Consider the following 11146-nt stretch of genomic DNA (forward strand, 5'->3'; position numbering starts at 1 on the left):
TTTCTTGTTTTCATTTTCAATTTTTAGTAAAAAGTATAATTCTCAATTTTGTATAGGTTTTCGGGCAAAATAAAAATATATTTGAATTAATTAACGATATTATATTTTTATATTGAGGTGTAAAAAAATATATTTGTAATAAAAATACATATAAATAAGTATATTTTTATTTTAATTATTGTGTCAAAATTTGAAAATTAAAAATAAAAAAATACAAACAACCAAGATTTTGTCTGGAAGTTTGATTCAAGTGGTAAAATTTTATTTTTGTTCATTGGATCATGTCATCAAAAGTACGAGTATTTAACTAATTATAATAAAAACAATTTTATTATTTTATATAAAAAGTTAAGATATAAAATAATTTGCATATATGGAGACTGATTGCCGCAGTTGGTGTGCAGATATTTTTGGGAATCTGACGAGGATATTTTTGTCTGCTCCCCAAGATCGAGGTGGAGGTTGATAAACATGAATCTTGCTGATTCACTCCCCCGCCAATAATGCAATTAAATACAGACTAAATTATATTTTACTATTCAAATTATACGTATTTTTATATTTTATTATTAAATTTTTTTATGTCAATTTACCATCTTAATTTTGTGAAATTTATAATTTTTTATATATGACCCTTTTTTTATTTGATTTTTTGGCCCAAAAAAATTACATATTGTGCATATGTAAAAAATATCACATCATATAATTCTTAAATATTACATATACATTGCATTTGATGTGTTTTGACAAAAAAAACTTAGTTGAAAAATAATTATAAATGACAAAGTGTAAAATTTTATAAAGTTGAAATAGTAAATTAACAAAAAAAAAAATTAGATGTCAAAATATAAAAATTGTCATAATTCAGATGACAAAATATAATTGACACTTAAATAAAATCATGGGTGTTTTACTTTTTTGGATCAATAATAAAATCAGGCCAATATTGGCCATTTATGGGAGTCAAAATGTGGTGTGGGGTTTAGATGCTCATAAATCATAATGTGCTTAAATTACAATCATGTTGTGGTTTACTATCCTTCCAATTTAAATAATTAATCTTTAATCACATCATTATATATATACACATATGTGGTTAAATTACAATCATGTCGGGATTTATTATTATTACAATTTGATTTATTAATTTTTGATGTGAGTTATGATTCGATTGGTGTTTCGTCACATAAGGTATTGTTTGCTGTGATTTTACAGAAGCCTCGTGAATTTGACATGAAAGGGCACCTCATTAGGGAGAGGACGCCTTGAAGTGTATAAGTTGTTCAAACTTCTCGTCTGTCATCAAAAAAGATGTTTGCCAACATCATTAGTCCTCCATACTATGGGCTTGAGATGGACACATGACCTCATTCCATAGCGATGGTGTGATAATTTGAGCAGTGGAATGAACAAAAAAATTATCCTCCACACAACTAATACTTCTAAATTTTGTTTTCTAGACAGAAAATTACTGAAACGGATTGTTGTATATGTAGTCTTGTAAATGGATAGTGACATAGTGTTAAAAAATAATATTTAATATACCTATGGAGTTGGGAGTTTTAATGTGTCGTAAATAAGTCAGGAAAATTAGTGGAACGTCAATTTATAAGAAAAAAAAAAAATACTACGATCAAGTCAATATCGATGTATTTTAATTTGATTTTTATAAAATTTCGTCCGATGCCATTAATTTAATAATGGCACTTTTGTTGATATTTAATTGGATTTTAATAAAAATTCTAGTGATGCTGATACAAGCCATTAATTAAAAAAAATGGCACTTTTTGTTGATATGTTATTGGAGTCTTATACAATTTCTAGCGATAATAAGACTACTCATTTTTTTTTTTTTTTTCGCGACAAATGCGGATTATAATTGTCTATTATATTATAATAAAATGATAAATAAAATACAGTTCATACAAATATTCGTTATAATTCATATTAAATAAAATAAATATTACATATTTTCTGAAATTTAAAGTCATGATTTTAAATTTATTTGAAACATGTCATTAATGATTAAATAATGGGAGTGAAAACGAAATAGGAATCCATATCCAGAGAGTATTATGAGTCGGTTTGCGTAGACGAAATGGTGTTTCCAAATTCTGGGACTGCTGACAGCTATACTACATAGGAGGATGTGCAATTATTTGATCTTGCAATCGGACTGTGTAATAAAATGAAATAAAAATACAATTTGTTGTATTTATCTTAATCTTTTACTTATTTAATATGGTTGAGTGGGTTAAAAAAAAATCAATTATATTCTAATTTGATGTTATTGATTATATATGTTTTATATGGATTACAGATGAAAAATTCAAGTATTTTATAAGTCTTTATACTTTTTATTTTTAATAGAAATAAGACGGCACTCCATCGCACGAATCTTCTATTTATTACAATGAAGACTAACCCCCCCCCCTCTCCTTTTTTTTTTTTTTTAGCGATGCGTCTTTTCAAGAAGCATATATGTAGCCACATAATCGCCTTCTCTCTAACAATTTTTTTTAAGCACAAATTCATAAGGCTCCAATCAAATCGAAGAATATCTCACACATTAAAAATTGATTGATCCCATAATTCGGCGGATCATAAATATATAAATATCCCACAATTATATTTATCTTTTTGTTGTATCTTGAATTTTATCTTCACTGAAAAAGAAAAAAAAATACAAGAAAAGTAAAAGGGTTTGGTAGGTAGGGCATGTACGTGGCTACATATATAATTAAATAATTATCTTAGCTGCACTTTTCACTAATTAATAATTATTAGCTGTGTTAAGTGTCAAGAATCAAATTTGATAAGCAAACAAACCTTCTAACTCATCGTTTACAAGTAAAATAAGTATCTTTGAACCAATACAAAACCCCCATTTATACTTTGAATCGTGTATGGAACTCTATCCTCTACATGATTAAGAACACATCAAATTAAAAGATAAATATAAACCAAAGGCCTTACAAAAATATTATTTATATTTTCCTTTCAATTACTAATAATTGTATATTTTTACATTTAGCATTCTTGAAAGATATACATTGTGGCGAACACGTCCTGATGTTTAATATGTATAGAAAATGCCCGCTTGATTGTTGTAGTTTTTATGACTGTTGTAAATATTCTTTGGAATTTTTTTAGATATTTGCACGAGGTATTGTCCGTTTCGACTTTATATGAGCTCATGATTTAATTGAAAAGGCGCATTATTAGGAAAATGAGACTTTGGAACTTATAAACCGCTCAAATTAAACGTGTGCGATTAATATGGGAAACATTGTTATATCATCGAATGATAATAAGTGTAATATACTCTTTTTTATATTTTCTCTATAGATGCCCACTTCCTAATAATTGAGTCGAGTAGGTATCATATCATATGTGCATTAGTTTAATTAAATTTCGACCCATAAACGTTAAATAATATTTACGTGGAAATAATATTATTTCTTTTTTAAGTGGAGAAATTAATTATATCTAAAGGGGTCATTATGTCATATATTAATTAAGAAGGGATCATTACACTTTATTCTCATGTTACTTTGGCTAATTGCACAAACATCCTATCTTAATTGAGAAATTACCATGTCTTCCCTTTTTAATTATCTCTTATCAATAATTAACCATTTTCAATAGGCAATTCAAATTTGTGAATAATGTTGCCAGTCATGTGATTAGTATTCCATAGCATAAAGTATTATTTGTTTTGATCGAAGTTTCACATTTTTGTCCTTAAAAGGATATTTTGCGTTTTATGTGGGTTCGTTCCAGAAATATCCCATATAATTCTTTAAATTTGAGAAAAAATTATTATTAAGAATTTGAAATCCTCAAATCCTTGTATTCAAATGCACCTAAGTATCTTTCAATCAGAACTATAATCATCTACATGATAAGAACAAAATAAAGATAAGCCCAAGGTCCCTAGAAAAAGATATATATATTAAGGTAAACTACAGTCATTTTTTTAAAAAAAAATTGACATAATTATAAATATCTTGTCGTTATTTAAAAAAATTATAAATATTTTTTCTAATTTTAATTTTAGTTTAATAACGAGCTTATTCTGTTAAATTTTTATTTTAATTTGTGATAAACCGCCTAAATTGTCCTTTTAAATAATAAATTATAGTTTTATATACTTTTTAAAATTTTATAAAATATTTTTATGAACTAGTATTCTCTAGGAATTATTATTTTACTCACCCTGAAATTTTTTTTTATCTTTTTCCAAATATTTTATTTTTTTAAAAAAATAAAAATAAGAGTAAAGTAGTAATTTCTAGCTCACCGTCTAACAATACATAATTATTTTTCATTTGAGGGAGGGTATTTTTATAATTTTTCAAATAAAAAAAATATAATCGTAAGCATGGCAGACCTCAGGAGGGGTAATTGTAATTCACCCTATATTTTAATATTTCTTTTGGAATTAATAATTATAGAGGTATTTTTATATTTATTGTGTAGAATTAGATGCCCACTTACTAATAATTGAGTCAAGTAGCTATCATTATCGTCTATGCTTTAACTTAATGTTGCTTTTCCACCAATAAACATTGATAAAGATTTAAAAATAATTATAATATTTCTTTTTTAGGTAAAGAATAATAATATCAAGATTTCATTATATCATGTCTATAATATTCTGTTGTTAGGTAAGTGGAAGGGATCTACAATAATTAATAACACCTGTTTTCTTTTTAAAATTAAATGAAAATATCAGTAGATTTAAGTAGAAAATTTGGACCTTCGAATTTAAAATCAATTTTTATCCCTCATTTGTGTAATTAACCCAGAAAAGCCCAACTAAAGAGAGTAGTTTGACATTACAATGTTCAACTCTCCAACAATGCAAACACTTGTTACAATGCTTAACTCAGCCAAATCAGACACAGTACAATGTTCAACTGATACACATCACACAATACTGTAAGAAGCTAAGCTCATACACAAACTTCTGCACTTGCAGAAATACTAAGGCTAGTTGCTTACGCCGACGACTAACCATCTGCTAAACTCCCATAAAAGCTTGAGATAGCAAACATGACCGACGTAATTCAACTTCAATGCCAGCAACCGTTGAGTATCTAATAATCTTATTGTTTATATATCTACTCTGACCAATACTAATTGATATCAACCATTTAAAAAGGTTGTACGGTGCTATAGACGTCTTATTAAGCTGCAGCACGAACCGAGGCGACCGGGGCCAAAATGTACATTTCACAGGCATGAGCGTCAATTTGAGCACTGAATGAGGTCCTGGAATTAAGAGAAGCGTACTCGTGCTGCAGTAACGATAAGAAAAGCATAAGATCCCACAAGCAGTAAGTGTTAGATTCATTACGTTGTAAATTAGGGGGATCTGATGCCACCCTATGCCCAGTTCACTTGAAAACAATTGTACTGTAGTATGATGATCTAACATCGACATGTATGATATAATGGTTTGTAGGAGAGTTGGGAGCGTCAAATTAGCCCACAAAAGGTAAAGTCTAGTCATAGGGAGGAAGGCAGAATAAGATGCCACTACCCCTCAGACTAGGTGTCAGTACATGCATAAAGCTCCACTGTACAAGTTGTTTAGATAGTGTAGGAGGCATAAAGAGGGATAGGACAAGTTGTATGAATAAACACACAGAAGAAAGGAGTTTTGAACAAGGACCAGAGCAAAATTCTAGTGTGAAAACACCAGAAGAAATTTCCTAGTCGGCATAACAGGAGAACTAACAGGCAAGACGCTGTTGAGCTGGACTCAGTCCACAGATTCTTGAGATATTTGATTATATGAAGTAGCCTGCTTACCTTCCACAAATCTCTAACAGAGTAACTGGCAGAAGATTCAAGTCCGATTGCAGCCCATTCGGCTGTAATAGTGGCAGGTTTTGAACATCGGTTCCATAGAGCAACGACGTAGCGCTGCCCAGTAAGCGGACCAGCCCAAACCTGATAAAACATAATTACGGGTGTATGAGTTTTGAGGTCATTTGCCAACTACAGAAATGAATATGTTTTGCTAGAACAGTAAGTAGCTTGGAACTAAAAATCACATGCTCAAAAATCTTTTAGAAAAAGGAAAATGAAGAAAGATCAGGATTTCCATACTTGGTAGCAACCATCAGGGCCATATGTGTGAACTTTCCTTCCTTGGACACCAAGTGGATCTGATGAAATTCAAAATGCAAATACAACAAGAACGCAATAAGAAGAATGAGTCACTCAGCGGAAGTAAATGGAGAAAACACAAGCATGAACACCACTAACATCCATTGTATTGATTACACCATCAACACGGGGGGTGAGTAACAGAGAAGCAATAGAATTATTTTACCTTGATCAACGCCAATAACCTCCTCGTTAGTAAGAATTTCATACGTCTCTGGAGTCATATTTCTTACATCACAGCCAATCAATAGTGGCGCCTACAAATTCCGGCAAGGAAAGATAATTGATCAAAATAATTCAGAGACTGAGACCGGCAGATCAATCGTACAAGTGGTAGCAGAGCACGTACAAGTTTCACAATTAAAAAAAGAAAACAGACATGCCACTTGAACTTTTTAACCGAAAAGGTGAGTATATGATAGCCTCGTGTTGACAGCTGCAAAATAAAATTGATGGTCATAGTATAAGAAAGAAAACCTTCATTAAAGCCCAAATGCTGAAATGTGCTCGGTACTCCTGGTAAGTCATGCCCCCGTTTCCAACTTCTAACATATCCGGATCTGTCATAGAGTGTCAAAGATATTACACCACAAGTTAAAGCTATATCTGCACCTGACACTGGAGTGAAGATATTCTTACCGTTCCATCCACCAGGCCCCGCGTAGGCTGCCCATTTGTCGTTGATATCAGCAATTGCAGTCATGCTAAACCATAATGGGAAAGAAGCAACGTTAATACATCACCATTTTTCCTAACATGGAAGGGGTCAAATTTTGTCTTACGGTCTACAAAAACATAAACTGCTGAATGAAAAACTCATAATCGTCGTGTCTTAAAAGAGAAACAAAGTTGTGCCAAACAGAGAGATGAACCCATTAATCAGGTCTTCATAATAGGAAACAGCAAACATGGTGTACATTCTAGCAAAATTGCAATTCTTTGGTTGAAAGGGAAATGATATTGTATTTTATAGAATATCAAATGTACAAATCAAAACAGACATACTTGAAAACTAAGAGTAAGGTATAGGAGTTTCAAACCTTTCCCATGTATCTTCAATGTCATCTGTAGTGCGCCAACTGTTACCGATTCTGCCTGCCCATAACGCTGGGTCATTCACACCCCTAGCAAAGTCATAACAAAGTCAAAGAATATCATTAGAATGCCAAGGCTAATAGCCAGATATTAAACAGGGAATAAATGAATAAAGAAAATATAAGCATTGGAAGTGATAGAAGCTACCATTCACAAAGGGAATAGAATATTGTCCTTCCAGTTGCGTTCAGGGCATCACGCATCGGCGGGTACCTGGAACATGTGGTTCCACGATAAGACTGACATATTGATGCCAAGACATGAAATTATAAACCGAGACGCTTACCTTTCCTCTGGTTCAATTCCCAAATTGAAGCAATTGTCATACTTCAAGTAATCAATACCCTAAGCAACAACAAAGTTAAGGGTTCATATGCCAGGGTAAACGAAGATTCTTTGGTGACCACAGCAGAAAAGTTAGCCAAGAAACCTGAATCAGGTGAAGCTTCCACCCGAATATTTTCAAATGAAGGGTTTGAATTTGAGATAAACTGAACAACATTTTAGCTTCTTGGAAGACGAAAGCTAAACATAAAATAAGCACCTTGAAACTAAAGATAAAAATAAAAAGAACTAACCCAAGATGCAAAGAGTGTTGCATCATCATATTCATGTTTAAGTGAGCCAGGACGAACTTGACATGTAAAAAGCCTGTGGAAATCCAATCCATGAATGAGCAAGAAGAAAGGATGCAATCAACAGTTTTCTGCTTAACCAAATAAGAATAACGAGCCAATGTATGTTTGATTGGACTATTCTGGCTATAAGTTAGGAAAAAATTTGTCCTACCCTGCATCTGAATAGATACCAAGTTTCAGTCCCTTCGAGTGCACATAGTCGGCAAGAGCTTTAATTCCTGATGGAAATGCTTTAGAATCAGGAACCATTTTACCCTGCACCATTATCTGCGCTTTAGTATATTCGTGCGAGCAATCATAATGTAAGACCTTAAACTTAATACAGTCTCGGGTTTTCGAACAGAGCCAGCAGCCTAAGATCTTTTCGAATGGCATCACTATTTAGCAGCTGTGATTATGATGGAATAGCACTGCATGTTTGCTTTATCATGAAACAAATGAAACATGGGGAAATTAGCCGCAAAAGCTTCTCAATTTAAAAAAAAAAAAAAAAAAGGAGGCATGCTAACTAAAGTTTTTCTTTTTCTTAGTTGGTAGAAAGAATAAAATTGAACAAAATTTAATATAGGAGACATATACTCATGAATGAAAAATATTAGAGACTTACATGCTATGAAGCTCAAAATTTAAGGACCACTAGTGGCAATTTGCCTCAGTAAAAATCATTACAATGAGCTACTGGTTGCATGACATGCTTATTTACCTCTGAATTCCGTGTTGGTTCAGACCAGCAATCATCTGCATTTCATGATATTCATAACATATAAGAATAGGCCAGGACATAAAGTAAACCATATCAGGAAACTATGCCAGTTGATTACCTATGTTCACATAGTTGTAGCCCAACTTCGCCAAGCCCGTAGTAATAAGTGCATCAGCTGTCAAAAATTCAAACAAGCATTAGTGAAAGAGAAAAGAAAATTGCTAACAAAGAACTCATGTCAAGAGTGAGCGCTCTAGATTTTCTTTTTTTACCAATGGTGCAAATAACAATGAGCTGTACTGCATATTTGTGCATTCCGACGAATTAATAAACCAACAATGGTTACAAAGATAGCCATAGAAGCTATAGCATGCCAAAGCATACGAGCAGATGCATTATAAGGACAAGAGGTTCAAAATTCTGAGAGACACTTGATATAACCCTTGATGATAAATTGAGATGTCAATCAATAAAAGAGAAACTACTTTAGAAGCTACATGTTGCTTCTAGTAACGGGGAATCATACTTCAATTTCTTAAAAAATTGTAAGTTTCCAACCCATTATGTAAATATGGTTTAAGCTTTTAGCACCCATCCTAATGATTCGCTGGGAAAAGAAATTGGCATGTCTTAGCATTCCTGATTTTTGCACCATTTTAAAATGTAAGATCATGCAAGATTCTGAAATTACAGTAAAACATTTGATATCTTAGACAAGACATATGTCTTGTTTTAGATTCTGGCTAGAACGATAATGACCTGTTCTAAATAGCAGGACCTTGAAACAATCATCCATTCAAAAGAACATGGAATTTAAAATGTTACATTGTATTTATATTTCAAAAGTACCCTCAACAAAGAAATTTATAAACACCAATTTCCACATTTAATCAGATCAATAGCAGCAAAGGTAAAGAGCTACCTGTTTCCTTGATAACATCTTCGTGGATATCACATTTAAAGAAATTCCAGCTATTCCATCTGTCCAGAACACAGATAAACTTCCATATATTAGCAAATGTGACATCTGACCATTAAAATGATCCGAATAAAATTAACCATATGACATAGAATTTAAGGGGCGAAACCATAGCACTGCCTCGTCCAAAACCATCAGTGTAGTACACATTAATAGCCCTATACTAAAAAGCCTTTTTTTCAAACTCATATGCAACTCCAACACCCCTTATTTTCACTAAAAACACCCTCATATATGAATGTAAAGTGGGGGGTTGAAATTTGTAATTTGTCTTTCCAATACTAAAGATTTTATAACTTAATTGTGAAATAAGGAACTGGCTTGGCCAGATTCTCACATCAACATGACAAAAAGAGTAACTAACCAAAACCAAGCCAATTTTAACAGGATCAAGAACCAGCGATTGAGAAACATAGGATTTTCCATTTTCCTCACTGAAACTCAAAGTTCAGATCTGGACATGCATCATTTAGATATTGATCAAATCCCAGTTACCAAAATTCCATTCTTACAACCATGGTCTCTCCCATTGAACACTGAAAATTGAATAAAAGTTCAGTTCTTTCTTCTTCACAAACGCATATACAGCAACTAGACATAAGTATAGCACATGATCAGTCTTTTTCCTTTCAATTCCAGCATGCGGATCAAACCCACAAACAAAGAAGTCAAAAAGAAACAGAAGCTAAACCAAAACATCAACAACTGAGGAAAAAAAAAAAAAAAGAAAGAAAAAAGATAGAATTTTGATACCCCATCTGAGGAGTTGTGGCGAGCCCATTTCCCAGCTGCAAAATTCCATACTTGGAAGTATCATAAATTTTAGCAATAGGCTTTTCTTGGACATTCAAGTAAGGCTGCAGAGGCAGCAATCTTCCACTCACTGCCACTGCCGTCACATATACATACAGAATGACTGTAAGTCTACACGCTTTAACATAATAAGCTGCCATTAATCAACTTACTAATCTTTTTTTCTTTTCCAGGAGAGAAAGATTAACAAGAAAGTAAAAACTTAATCTTGTTTGGTAAAGTTGCAAGAGTGAAGAAAGTGTTTGGAAGGTAACTGAGATATTTATAAAGCAATTAAGACACTGTAATCATCAACCAACAATTATTTTATTACAAACAGTATTTTTTATTTGGATGAGATTTATGTAAATTTGTGGGTGGTTTTGTATGTGTCTTCTGCCCACCAAAAGAGTTCAAACTGTCTGCAGATAATTTGGTCATTAGGCCGGCATTAACATGGTTAATCCCATACTAATACGGTTCTTGGTTCATAATCATTTCTTAAGTTGTCATATCAGCAATTGCTAAAGGTAGGTTAGTTGCATTTTTTTCCCTATAGATAGGTAATAATTCAATTTTAGTCCTTAAAAATTTCAAATTTTGCAAAAATGGTCCGATCATTAGTTTGGCCATCTAAATTAACAGGATCCTCACATAAAATGCATGTAAAACCAATTTTCGAAGGGAAAATTTGTCATCTTTTCCGCTTACTTGAGCGGTGAAAAGTTATAAAAATGTGGAAAAGTTTCGTAATCTTTG

The 11146-nt window shown here is 32.1% G+C and overlaps 1 protein-coding gene across 1 annotated transcript; it reads right to left on the minus strand.

Annotated features, from left to right (window-relative positions):
• Positions 1–4834: 4834 nt before the first annotated feature.
• LOC105160805 (alpha-galactosidase 3) lies at positions 4835–10693 on the minus strand. Its single transcript, XM_011078294.3, has 15 exons — positions 10349–10693; positions 9539–9597; positions 8735–8791; positions 8617–8651; positions 8065–8168; positions 7854–7926; positions 7562–7620; positions 7423–7488; positions 7221–7304; positions 6820–6884; positions 6658–6740; positions 6347–6437; positions 6121–6179; positions 5821–5961; positions 4835–5303 (listed from the first exon to the last, which is right to left on the minus strand). Exons 1-15 carry the CDS (start codon positions 10546–10548, stop codon positions 5193–5195), a joined length of 1287 nt encoding a protein of 428 aa, XP_011076596.1. The 5' UTR covers positions 10549–10693; the 3' UTR covers positions 4835–5192.
• Between the last annotated feature and the right edge of the window lie 453 nt (positions 10694–11146).

Source organism: Sesamum indicum, linkage group LG4, assembly GCF_026168435.1.
Source record: "Sesamum indicum cultivar Baizhima isolate 11 linkage group LG4, ASM2616843v1, whole genome shotgun sequence".
Classification (NCBI taxonomy): Eukaryota; Viridiplantae; Streptophyta; class Magnoliopsida; order Lamiales; family Pedaliaceae; genus Sesamum; species Sesamum indicum.